The 13,566-nt window shown below is 45.5% G+C and overlaps 1 protein-coding gene across 1 annotated transcript in view; it reads left to right on the top strand.

Moving 5' to 3' along the window:
• Positions 1-546: 546 nt before the first annotated feature.
• Positions 547-13,566, top strand: part of C2cd6 (C2 calcium dependent domain containing 6) — an 83,292-nt gene continuing 70,272 nt past the window's right edge. The window contains exon 1 of the mRNA XM_026788832.1: positions 547-939. Within this exon, the coding sequence (XP_026644633.1) occupies positions 547-939 (393 nt within the window). The remainder of the gene's footprint in view (positions 940-13,566) is intronic.

A 13,566-nucleotide genomic window follows, 5' to 3' on the forward strand; every position in this document is an offset into this window, starting at 1 on the left:
GTGCGCCACCATCGCCCAGCTAAGGATACAATTGTTTTAAGGGTCAGATTTTTGTGAATGTGGCCTTATTACCTCAAATGAATTTGGAACGTACTAGAGCTCCGGAGGTAAGGTAAACGTATCCGACTGTGCTCCGTGTTTGCCGAATGGTCAGATAAATGTGTTCAGGTAGGATGCTGGAAATATGCATTTGGTGCACAGAACGTGATATCTGATATTAATAGTCTAAAAGAAATGGTGTGGAGAGAAGCGGGCTCCTAAGACAAAAGAACTATTTAGAAAAATAGTACATTAGTTGGAGGAGGTTGTCCACCAGCAAGCTCTGACTTCCGGAGGAAACAGGAACTGCCTGATGAGAACCAGAGCAGATGGTCCAGCTTGCTAAATTCACACCTCTAAACCCAGGAGACCTCCGGGCCCTGCAGCCCGGGCGTTCTGCACGTGGTCCATAAAAGCGCGGGAAAGGCAGCTGCGCGCGGCGCGCGCGCGTGCGCAGCAAACAGCGGTTGGGTTAGTGGCTAATAGGGCCCTGAAGAGAATGTAACAATGGAGTTGCCTCCTCCGGGAAACCGGAGGGTTTCCATCAGTAACCCTCAAGAGACACCCCACAGGCTTTCCACCGCCCACGGCGTGATGCCCGCCCGCTCGTCTATGGCCTCCTCCATTGGCTCCCCGAAGCCCCACGCCTTGCCTGATGCCCACAAGTCTTCCATCCCGAGCAGTGTGCCAGGCGGGTCCATGCTGCCCAGCTCCATCCCCCAGAAGAGCGCCCTCTTCCTTCCGGATGCCACCGCGCACCAGCGCAGAGGATCCACTGTCTCCTCCGTGCGCTACGCCGACGAACAAGCCAAGCAAGTGGCCTCGGACAAAGAGAAGGACAAGGAGAAAAAGGGCAAGAGCAAGGGCAAGAGCAAGAACAAGGGCGCAGGACTGCTGAACGTGAGTGGCCCGAGTGGAGGCGCCGAGGATGGGAGACCCGCGGTGTCCTCGGGGTTCGCCCTCCCGAGACCTCCCTCGCTAGACACCTTAGGCGATTTAGCTTCTGTAGTGTCGTTTTTTTTATCGAATAGGAGGAGCTCATGCCCAACAGGGCACAGGACCATCACTGCCTGTTCACTGCGGGCAATGCCATGGCTGGGTTGTCATTTATCAGGATAGGCGCTAAACCCAAGACGCTTTATTTTTTATGATTTATTTATTTTGTTATGGCGCGTTTTTGTTTTGTTTTGCTTTTCTGCGTTAACTCTGGCGGACCCGGTACTTGCTATGAAGCCCAGGTCAATTTCAAACTCTTAGCAACTTGCTATGAAGCCCAGGTCCATTTCAAACTCTTGGCAACGCCCTCCCCCCCCCCCCCCCGTCTTATATACTTAAGGGGTGAGATGCTGGTGTGTACCACTACACCTGGATATTACCAAAGTCTTATATTATGACCCTGGAGGACTAATTCTTCATCAAGTCTCCAGTATTTAGTGGTAACTAATACTTTATAGAGGCATAAACGACAAGGGAGAACCAAGTTGCAATTTGTTCTATATAAAGGTCGTTAGAGGACTATTAGGGAAAATTTCATCCTCCGTGGCATTACTTTATGAAGAAATAGTGGAGTTGAATTATCCAGAAACACGGGTGGTGGTGGCAGCACACGCCTTTAATCCCAGCACTCGAAGGCAGAGGCAGGCAGATCTCTGAGTTTGAGGCCAACCAGGTCTACAAAGGGAGTGCCAGGACAACCAGGGCTACACACACAGAGACAAAAAACAAACAAAAAACCAAAAATCTGTCTCAAAAAACCCAAACAACAACAAAAATCCAGAAACAGACGGTACATATAAAAGATGAACTCCATCTCTATACAATAATTATTTGATGTCCAAGAGACTGCTAATTTAGCACACTTTTAGAGCATTGTTACACATTGAGAGCATATCAAAGACCAATAAAAGGAGAGATTCTAACGTATAATACTCAGTTAAAAACCGCAGAGGTGTGTAAGAGAGATTCGCCTTGAAATCAGACCACGGGCTGAGTTTATTGTATATGATCTTAAGGAATTTGGGCTTTATTTCCCAGGATAGTGATTTCTAATATTGTTGTGAACATGGCAAATTCCTTTTTTCCAATGTAAAACTTTCCTTTGCATAACATAACTGATCTTTATTATTTGCTGATTGGATAATTATAAAACCACAGAAATGAGCAAAGAGGCCTGGTATTATTAATAGAACTCTCCCTAGGTCATGGTTTGCGTTTTAGTTTTTCATTCATCTGTATCCAAGCCGTGCTTGGTAAATTGTTGATATGGGAGCCCTGGGGAGAAGGCTGAGCTGTCAGAATTGCGCACTACTCTTGCAGAGGAACCTGAGTTCAGTTCCGTGCCTACGGCAGGCAGCTCGCAGTCACCAGTAACTCCATGGAGCTCCAGGAGACCCGGCCTCTGAGGTCATTTTACACTCATGTGCACACACTCATGCACACACACACACACAAAAATAAATCTCTAAAAAATGTAGGTTTTGAATCTTCACCATAGTCCTCCTGGATCAGAAGGGTGGATGGATGCAGGAATACGTTCAGATTGGAACTGTCTTGAGCTGATTCCTAGACACGAGCTTAAGAATCACCGCAGAGGAAAAGGAGACTCATTGCTATGGTGACGACAGCCAGAGGAACTGGATACACGGTGGTGGGGCTGTCTCTTTGTTTGTAGAGTGCCTGTGTAACACGCACAAGCCCTGAGTCCAATCCCTGCACTCCAGAAACAGTGGCCCGGGCTGCGCTCTCGGTATCAGGAGGCGCAGGCAGAAGGATCAGAAATTTAGGCCTTATTTGCCTACATAGTGAGTTTTAAAAGTGGATGAATGGAATAGCATTCCAATAGCATGGAGGGGTAAGGGACTGGGAGTCTCAAATACCTTTTAATTTAAATTTTTATTTATTATCCTGGTTATTGTTTGTTTGTCCTTTCTCTGTCAACTTGACGCAAACTAGAGGCACCCAGGAAGAAGGACGCTCAATTGAGGAATTGCTTCTATTGGATTAGCCTGTGCCCATGTTTCTTGATTTGTGGTGGTTGTGAAAGGGCTCAACCCGCTGTGGGTGGTGCCACCCCTGGGCTGGTGGCCCTGGGTTCTATAAGAAAGCAGGCTGAGCAAGCCATGGGGAGCAAGGCAGCAAGCAGCATTCCTTCATGGTCTCTGCTTCAGTTCTTGCCTTGAGTTCCCGCCTGATCCTCCCTCCATGATGGGCTGACTATAAGCTGTAAGATGAAATAGACCCTTTCCTTCCCAAGTTGCCTGTAGTTGTATTGTCTTAACCTTCTATTTCTGGGGAGAGATGCTATGATCAGGTCAATGTATGGAAGAAAGCATTGAATCTGGGGCTCATAGTCCCAGAGGGTTAGTCATGGCCATCACGACAGGGAGCACGGCAGCAGGCAGGTGGGTATGGTGCTGAGCTCACAACTGATCCACAGGCATGAGGCAGAGAGGGGGTCTAGCTGGGGCACTGTGTGGGCTTTGGTAACCCTTCACCTCCTTTCAGTGGCACACCCCCTCTGTCAAGGCCACACCTCCTAAACCTTCCCAAACAATTCCACTGCCTGGGAACCAAGCAATCAAATCCATGAGCCTATGGGGGCTGGTTCTCTTCCAAACCGCCACACATAGTACTTGTGAGAGCAATCTAAAGCAAACCAGGACAGTTACTACAGGGGGTTGTCACAATGGCCACACGCAGGTCAGAGGATAACTTAGCGGAGTTATTGTCATGTGGGTTCTGAAGGATAAACTCAGTTCACCAGGCTTAGGCAGCAAACACCTTTACCAGAGGAACCATTTTGCCAACCCTTAAGGAGATTTAAAAAAAAAAAAGTTTTATTAAAATGTAGGTTTCTAAGGAAATTGGAAAGATGGGTTATGCATAGTCCTTAGATTATAATATATTGTAGCTTACGACTTCAATAAAAATGTATATTGCCCTCCTGGTTTGATGGCATACACTGTTGTTCCTGCATTCAGAGACTAAGACATCAGGATTTGAATTTCCGACATAGCCTGGGCAGTAGAGTGAAAATCTGTCTTAAGACCGAACAAAACGTGAAGAACGACCCCAAGGTCTAGTCCTAGTTCCTTTGAACCTCTTCCACTCCTTTCAACAGATTGCGACAGTTCCTCACCCTGGGCCTTGTCTACATCATGGCCAGTCCTTACTTCTCATCCGCTGGAATCTAGTATTCTACTAAACAGCCACTGATTTCCATCTATTACGTCTGTTATCTGAAAGAAAGGCCAAGCTCTGGCCTAAATGCAGAAGACACGGCGGAGGGAAAGTCATTCCCTTCCTGTATGCGCTGACAGTTTCAGATAGCTTTCCATTCTAGAGGAAATAGAGAGGGTGAGGTCAGGAATGGTGGTGGAGAAGGGACGGTCGGTGCTTAGGGGAGCGTGGCAAGAGAAAGCGTCTCTGAGTAGGTAGCTTCTGAATGAAAACCTGGAGAATGAAAAGAGGTTGGGGTGGAGGAGAGAGCATTGAGATGGGCCAAGCAATCACGAGGTTTCTGTGGAGTCATTGAGTGTGGAAGGTTCCGGAAACGGAGTGAGAGCGGGAGTGGAGTTGGGGGAGGCTAGAGCCCTCTCTTCGTTTAAGGCCCCTCTAAAAGCTTTCGAGAAAGCATTGAAGGCTCAAATTAATTTTCCTATCACATTTGTGGGTTTTTTTGTTTGTTTGTTTGTTTTCGAGACAGGGTTTCTCTTGTAGCTTTGGAGCCTGTCCTGGAACTCGCTCTGTAGACCAGGCTGGCCTCGAACTCACAGAGATCCTCCTGCCTCTGCCTCCCGAGTGCCAGGATTAAAGGCGTGCGCCACCACGCCTCCTTTTCTTGGCATAGGCCCTTCCTGTCTCTTCCTCTGGTCTTTTGCAGCATTCTGGATGTTGCAGAACCGGTCTTGCTTGCCCAAAGTATTTCCGAATTCCCCTTTTCCTTTCTTTCACCTGTGGCTTGCCCGGCTGTTTCTGTGTCATTTCCACACGCGTGTGAATCCTCCCGGCTTCTTCTTGCTGACTTCTAATTTCACACCACTGTGGCCAGAAAAGACACCTGAGACAGCGCAAGACGTTTGTTGACCTCACAGCATCCGTCCTGAAGAACGCTCAGTGTGCCCCAGAGAGAGCCTGTGTTCGGTGGCCGTCGGGTGTGTCATCGCCTGTCAGCCTCACCAGGTCTGAAAGGTACCTTCGAATCTGATGCTTTCTCGATGATTTTATGCCTGGAAAACCTGTTCATTGTTAAAAGTGGGGTGCTTGTGGGGATGTAAACCAATGGTAGTACGCTTACCGGTTGTGGGGTACTTGTGGGGATGTGGCTCAATGGTGGTACACTCACCTGTTGTGCTGGCTATTTTCTTTCAACTATTTATTTTAATTTCATGGGCATTGGTGTTTTTTGCATGCAAGCCTCTATGAAGGTGTTGGACCCCTGGAACTGAGATTACAGACCGTTGTGAGCTGACGTGTGGGTGCTAGGAATTGAACCTGAGTCCTCTGGAAGAGCAACCAGGCCTCCTAACCACTGAGCCATCTCCCCTAGCCCTGTGCTGGCTATTTTTAAGTCAGCTTGAGGCATGCTGGAATTATCGGAGAGGGGAGAACCCCAGTTGGGAAAATGCTTCCATAAGATCTAACTGTAGGAAAGTCTTTAGGGTGTTTTCTTAATCAGTGATTTATAGATTTTTTTTAAAACTCCTTTGGCTCTTTGTGGGACACCACTAAATACATCACACAGGGACTTTTTTTTAATTAATTAATTTTTTAATATAATTAATTATGTATACAATATTCTGTCTGTATGTATGCCTGCAGGCCAGAAGAGGGCACCAGACCTCTTTACAGATGGTTGTGAGCCACCACGTGGTTGCCGGAAATTGAATTCAGGACCTCTGGAAGAGCAGGCAGTGCTCTTAACCTCTGAGCCATCTCTCCAGCCCAGAGACTTATTTTTTCTTATGAATGCCCGGCCTTAGCTTGACTTGTTTCTCGCCAAATTTTCTTAAATTATTCCATCTATCTTTTGCCTCTGGGGTTTTTATCTTTCTCTCCTTCTCTTTTCCCTTCTTTACTTCTTACTCCATGGCTTCCCGTGTAGCTGGGAGGGTGGCCCCTGATGTCCTCCTCCTCCTTCTCTTGCTCTGTCTTCTCCTTGCAGATTTCTCCCCCTATTTATTCTCTCTGCCTGACAGCCCCACTATCTTTCCCCCTCCCTTCCTATTGGCAGCTCTTTATTAGACCAACGAGGTGTTTTAGACGGCCAAGTAACACAGCCTCACAGAGTCACACAAAGGCAACATAAAAGAATGAAACCCACCTTTGCATCATCAAACGAATGTTCCACAGCATAAACAAATGAAATATATCTTAAATTAATATTCCACAAGAGTGATGGATGTGGGATGGCCTACCCCATGGTGGGTGGTGCCACCCCTGGGCTGGTGGTCCTAGGTTCTGTAAGGAAGCAGTCTGAGCAAGCCATGGTGAGCAAGTCAGTAAGCAACGCCCCTCCATGGCTTCTGCAGCAGCTCCTGCCTCCCGGGACCTGTGTTGTTCCTGTCCTGACTTCCTTCAGTAATGGGCAGTGATGTGGAAGTGTAAACCAAATAGGCCCTGTCCTCCCCAGCTTCCTTTTGGTCATGGTGTCTCATCACAGCGATAGTAACCCTAAGACACCTACCATGTGCAAGGCCCTAGGTTGAAGCCCCAGCACTGGAAAAAAAAAATGGAAAGAGAATTGAATCCCAGTCCTATTTTACTGCCATTTGTCTCTTCGGGTATAGCAATATTGTTATGTACTCTGATCTTAGATGGATATATAATTACAGTTATCATAACCGTCCTGACAACTTGATCCTTTGATTATTATGTAACCATCTTATTTGTCCTTTCCATGTGTAATAGGGTCTGCCTGTGTAGCACAGGCCTGTCTTCCTGCCTCAGCCTCCCAAGGCTGCCACGACAGGGGTCTGACTGTGTAGCACGGGCCTGTCTTCCCGCCTCAGCCTCCCAAGGCTGCCATGACAGGGGTCTGACTGTTGCACAGGCCCGTCTTCCTGCCTCAGCCTCCTGAGGGTGCCATGACAGGGGTCTGACTGTTGCACAGGCCCGTCTTCCTGCCTCAGCCTCCCGAAGCTGCCATGACAGGGGTCTGACTGTAGCACAGGCCTATCTTCCCGCCTCAGCCTCCCAAGGCTGCCATGACAGGGGTCTGACTGTGTAGCACGGGCCCATCTTCCCGCCTCAGCTTCCCAAGGCTGCCAAGACAGGGGTCTACCGTTGTGCTCAGCTTCTTCTGTTTTAGCCATTTGACTTGTCTCTGCCTTTAATTGGCAAATAAATCTATTGACACAAAAAGTAGTTATTTATAAGTGCCTATTGTTGCCGTCTTGTTCGCTAATCTTTGGATGTCTTAGTTCCTTATCTCTGTCTTGGGCAGTTTTCTGTTAGACCAAAGTGTCTCTCTCTCTCTCTCTCTCTCTTTCTCTTTCATGTCCCCACTACAGCTCTTGGCTTTGTGGTTCCTACAAGGCTTACACAAAACTTCTACAGCTGTAGTCTAAGTTTATAACAACTTGGATGACAAACAAAAATGACTCTTTTACCTCTCCCGCCCATTTTGATTTGCTGATACCGTTTACATATAACTATCTGTGTGTCCATTGACAAGTTATCCTAATGGCACTTTTTAAAAATTTATCTATTTCTTTTATCTCCTGGCCTCAGCCTCCCTCATCCTCCCCTCCCAGTCCCTCCTCCTATCCCCATCATTTATTTCAGAGGTAGGTGATTTATATGCCACTGTTATAATGTTAGGCTATTACGACTTCTTCCTCTACATTTGCCTTCATTAGAAAACTATGTAACTGGATAGTTTCAAATCATTCTCTTGGAGGTCACATGTTTTTTCCCCTCTGCTTGATCAAGTCCGCTGTTGACACCCTCTGTTATATTGATTGATTACAATCAGCTTTCGAAGGTTTTGCTGTTTTAATTGTATCTCTGTGTTAAACTCCAAATTTTTGTGTCTTGCTGTTCTGATTTTTGTTGAACTGTGTTCTTTGGCTTCCTGGGCATCCTCAATTCAGAATTGCCGTCTCAGAAGTTTATAGATCTCCATTTCCTATTAGGATATTGCTAAATTAGGAGGTTGCTTATTAGGAAATTGCTCTTTGGTGGTGTCATGTTTTCCAGATTTGTGTATGTGTGTGCAGGGAAGGGGAGGGGCAGGGGAGAGAGAAAGGGAGCACAGGGCGGCCTTGTAGGAAGAGAGAGAGAGAGAGAGAGAGAGAGAGAGAGAGAGAGAGAGAGAGAGAGAGAAGGAGAGAGAGAAAGATAAGGAGGGAAGAGAGATGCAGAGAGAAAGAGAGAGAGAAAGAGAGGAGAGAGAGATGCAGAAAGAGAGAAAAGAGAGAGATGCAGAAAGAGAGAAAAGAGAGAGATGCAGAGAGAGAAAGAGGAGAGGAAGAAGAGCGTGTGTGCTTTTTTATAGACCTATGCTGACGGTTGTGCAGTTGTGGGAACAGATCTTTTCCAGACGTAGACAACAGTTTGGTAGACTCCTTTGGTACGGGTGTGCTGGCTAGGGAGCTGTGGTGGTTCTTGCGCCTATCTCTATCACAAGAGGACACTTGGGTCGCCTGAACGATCCTTTCAGTTCATCAGAAGTGTTTATGTTGGAAGAGCGTTGTTTAGAGCTGTGGCAATTACCTTTACACTGCAAAACAACGTTTGCAGGTGTGATGCAAGTTAGACTCTTATCCTGACAATCAGACCCGGCCCTGGAAGCAAGCAAATGCCCTCGTGGGAGAGATTTAGAGGAAGATCGGACATGCTCAGAGGAGGAAAAGGGAGGCAGAGATAGGAGTGATGCAGACAAGGAGTCTGAAGCGGCAAGAACAGGATTTCCCTGCAGCCTTCTGAGTGAGGGTGATCTCAATGGCGCCTTGAATTCAGCCCAATGTTTTGACTCAGATCTATGAGACATGCGTGGAATATGGGATATGGCAGCATTACGACTCAGAAATACCACTTTAGGAAAGCAAAATAGTAATGATAATAATTACAAGGATCTAATTGCGCCAGAATAGGAGCGATTCTAAATATCTTTGATGGCACCCTTACCAGTAGAAAACATGAGCATCTGCAGGCAATGTTGGTTATACATTTATACGATGTGTATGCATGGCAAATTTCTAAATTTGCAAACTCCGGTTATTTTAGATGATAAACGGTCAGTCTTGGTGGCATCGGCCTCTAAGCCTGGCTACTCTGGAAGCAGAGGTAGGACCTTCACGTAGTCAAGGCACGTTTGGCTACCGGGTGAATCCAAGGCCACACTGGGCAACCTGAGGAGCCCTGTCTCAAAATAAGAAGTAAAACTACGACAGAAGCACAGTGGCAGAGGCCTTATCTAGCGGGTACTAGGCTGTGGGTGAAGAAGGGAAGGGATGGATGACCGAACAAAGGAACTAAGGGAGGAGAGAACATTTCTGATAGGTTTAACTATTTTTTTTTTTTGTGAGTACGAAGCCAAACCATCACCGTGTTTGAGAAGCATGTTCTGAAAGTCCGATTCTCATGCCAGTTTATCTCACAGCTGGCTTTTAATTTGTCATTGACGTCTTTGTGTATATGTTTATGTGTGTGCGGTGTAGGCAGACATATGTGTGTGTGTGGACACACGTGGAAGACGTTGGGTACATTGCTCTCGCCCTTAAGAGCGAGCCTCTCCAGGGGCATCTGATTTTTTTTTGACTGTATTCACCATTAAGACTTGAGCCAGTCACTGGCTTTCTGAGCATCGGTAAAAAATCAAAAAACTTTGGGTCAGCTGTCCAGAAATCAGACTATGGTCTATGTGAGATTAAGACCATTCTTCAGGGAATTCCTTAGACGAATGTCTCAGATGTATGAGATCACTCTTTTCACAGCTTCTAAGAAGGTGTATGCAGACAAGTTACTGAACATACTAGACCCTAAAAGCTAATATTTTGTTTGTTTGTTTGGTTTTTGTTTTTCGAGACACAGTTTCTCTGTAGCCTTGGGGCCTGTCCTGGAACTAGCTCTTGTAGACCAGGCTGGCCTCGAACTCACAGAGATCCGCCTGCCTCTGCCTCCCGAGTGCTGGGATTAAAGGCGTGCGCCACCATGGCCCAGCAGAGGCTGATATTTTTATAGTGGCATGTAAACCCCTTTTCAGGGGGCTTTTATGGAAGGTAGAATTTGTAAGCATTTTTTTTTTTTTTTTTTGCCTCTCAACTTCATTACCAGGCTGCAGGCTCAGACTGGTTTTGTGGAAAGGATGTCTTCTCTAAAGAGAAGTTTGATATCTTATATGCTTGTTAAGAAAGTACAGTATTGGAAGAAGCCCGAAACCCATGAGGTTTGTGACCACAGGATTCTGTTACGGTGTTAGGAATTAATGATGTCATTGCCGTCATGTGTTCCGCCACTCCAGGAACACATGAACACATGTCAGTTTAAGGAAGATTTACCAAGGTCTAAAACTTATACAGCCTGTTCCACAGCCTGTTCAGGTTTGGGCCTTGGATGTTACTTCAGGAAGTTAAGAATAAAAACCACTAGCCACACTCCAAGAAAAAAGGAAAGTACAGTATTGGAAATTAAAGGTGGACAGCTGATCATTGAGGAGTATGTCAATTATTTTTCATGTATATTACCTGTCTTCTTGTACGACTTCTTTTTTTTAATATTTGTTTATTTATTATGTATACAATATTTTGTCTGTGTGTATGTCTGCAGGCCAGAAGAGGGTACCAGACCTCATTACAGATGGTTGTGAACCACCATGTGGTTGCTGGGAATTGAACTCAGAACCTTTGGAAGAGCAGGCAATGCTCCTAACCACTGAGCCATCTCTCCAGCCCCTTGTACGACTTCTTGTACAGATTACATGCAGCTTCATTTTTAAATGAATCTTTAAAATAAGGAAATCTTTTCAGGAAAACATTTACTTTTTGTAGTTTTGATTTTAAAGGCATGAATTGTTGGTTTTCAGTGTTATTAATGAAGATTCTAACTTTTCATCAGGTTGTGTGTTTTCTTATTATTATCTGTTATGTATGTAGTTAGCATATTGAGTCACTGAACTGTTTAAAAATCTAGCACGGAGAGCAAGCCTGTTTTGTGGAAAATCCTTATTCTTAAAAAAAAAATAATCATGGCAGATTTTCTATGTAAAAAAAGCAAAAGCATTTGCAATTCAGAATACAGATTTTTTTCTTTAAAAAAAAGTATTTTGCTTGCAGGAACAATACTACAGATACATTTTAATGAGAATCTTTGAAATGTGTTTATCTTTAGGGCACCAGGGCATCTTTATGCTGTTTGTCTTATGTCTTTCTTGAAATAAAATGTATATACGTTACTGAAAGAAAGAAAGAAAGAAAGAAAGAAAGAAAGAAAGAAAGAAAGAAAGAAAGAAAGAAAGAAAGAGCCTCTCACTAAACTTGGAGCTAGGCTGACAGACAGCAAGGACCAGGGGTCTTCCTGTTTCTCACCTTTCATTTGCTCTCTTGTTCTTAACCAAAGTTTAGTATATTTCTCCACATTTGCCACCTTAAATTTTTCTATAATTTTTTTTTTTGTCATTCCTTATCCATCTGTAAATTCAGACTAGATGGATACTCTGCTAGATAAGACCACATAGTTGTTTGGCCCACTCAGCTGGCAAATGCAGTCCTCTGAACTCAAATGCAGCCATGAAGCACCAGCATGCTCGCTGACCACCTAGGTCATCCTGGGGATGGTCAGCTACTCCCCAGGGCAAGTCGTTTACCTTACTTCCTTGCTAATGAGGAACCAGGGAGTCGTAGAATTCTCTCCCGCAGCTCTGGGGATAATACCTGGTTGCTGTCGTGTTTTGCTTCTGTGCCCGTCCTTGTTTCACAGAGACAAAGAGCCTCAGACGGTAGAGAGAGGTCGTTGCTGTGAAACTTGGCTGGGGGAAGGAATGAATGTGAAAAGAAGTGGTGTTTAGTCACCGCTTCCTGGCATAGTGAAGACCCGTCTCACGGGGCAGTTGACTCTTCCCCTAACGTACCGTGAAGACAAGGGTTCCTCTTCTTGGAAGCAGTTTTGTGTAGCGATCAAACTGTAGTTATGTTTTGCCCATTTGTCTTCAATACCAACATTTACCATCTGAGGGCAACAGTTCTTCAAGCTGGAATCCGGCTGGTGCCAGACACATCGTGGTGCCATCGTAAGGGTAATCATGAAGCAATTAACTTAAGGATAACAGGGGTTTAATCAAGACTGGGAAGTAAACGCATTCTAGGAAAAGCAACTGTGTGGATTAGCGGGCTCCCAAAGCACTCTGTGGGTAAGACACGTCTCCAGAGAATGGAATGTGTAGGATGTGAAGTTACCCGAAATCACAGTCTCTCCAGGCTCGGCAGAAGTTCCAGGTCATACCGGAGTCATTATGTGATGTGTTTAGAACCCTTGCCCAAGATTCTATTAGGAATTTGGCAAATATGCGTTTTGCTGCTGCTGCTGCTGCTCACGAGAGCTGTGCTCAGCTAGGAAGGAAAGCGCCAAGCTATGGAGGTAGGCAGAATCACGGTCAGGAACTGAGCACGAATCTGTAGCGAAGGCGTCTTTAAAGGGTCCAGATTAGCTCTTATCAACTGAAGCTCGCATTCCGAATAGACGCTGAGTCCATGCCTGTACCTGCAGCATTTGGAAGGCCGAGGCAGGAGCATGTCTGTGGTTTTGACGACTGCTTAGGTTACATCGTGAACTTCACATTAGCCTGGGCCACAGAGGGAGACCGTACCATAACAAAACAGACTTCCAAAGTAAGGGATAGAAATGTAATAAAAAGCATGAGGTTTCACTTAAATACAAGCACAGTATATCATGGTTAGACGTATCTTATGGTATGGTAATTGTAAGTAGTTACTGTAAACTACAGTTAAACCATAGACAGCCGTGTGTGTGTGTGTGTTTGTGTATGTGTGTGTGTGTGTGTGTGTGTGTGTGAGAGAGAGAGAGAGAGAGAGAGAGAGAGAGAGAGAGAGAGAGAGAGAGAGAGACAGGAGCAACAACAACAAACTGATTGCAGATATAGTCGATAATTTTTTCAATTTTTTATTGATACCTATTATTAGTTCTTGAAGGAGAAAAATTGGCAGTACCCGATTCCTAGGTCCCATGCATACTTTATTGCCATTCTGAAATGTGCAATACGTCACTATGAACCACATTACCCATGCTATTCAATAGATCACAGAAACGTACTCAGCTTCTCTAACTGGAACTCTATCCTCTTGGACCAGCTTCTCCCCACCCGTCTATCTGGCTTCCCCTGCAGCCTCTTCCAGGCTCGTCTGTACTTGTAAGAGTCTAACATTTCTACGGTTCCACGTACAAATGAGGTCGTAGAAGTCTGGTCTTTCCGTGTCCATCTAGCTCACTGAGAATAATATTCTCTAGAGTGACCCATGTAAGGCAACAGGCAGAATCTCCTTTCTTCTTTAAAAGGCAGAAGCAGCCGGG

The sequence above is a fragment of the Microtus ochrogaster genome, unplaced genomic scaffold (assembly GCF_000317375.1).
Source record: "Microtus ochrogaster isolate Prairie Vole_2 unplaced genomic scaffold, MicOch1.0 UNK8, whole genome shotgun sequence".
Classification (NCBI taxonomy): domain Eukaryota; kingdom Metazoa; phylum Chordata; class Mammalia; order Rodentia; family Cricetidae; genus Microtus; species Microtus ochrogaster.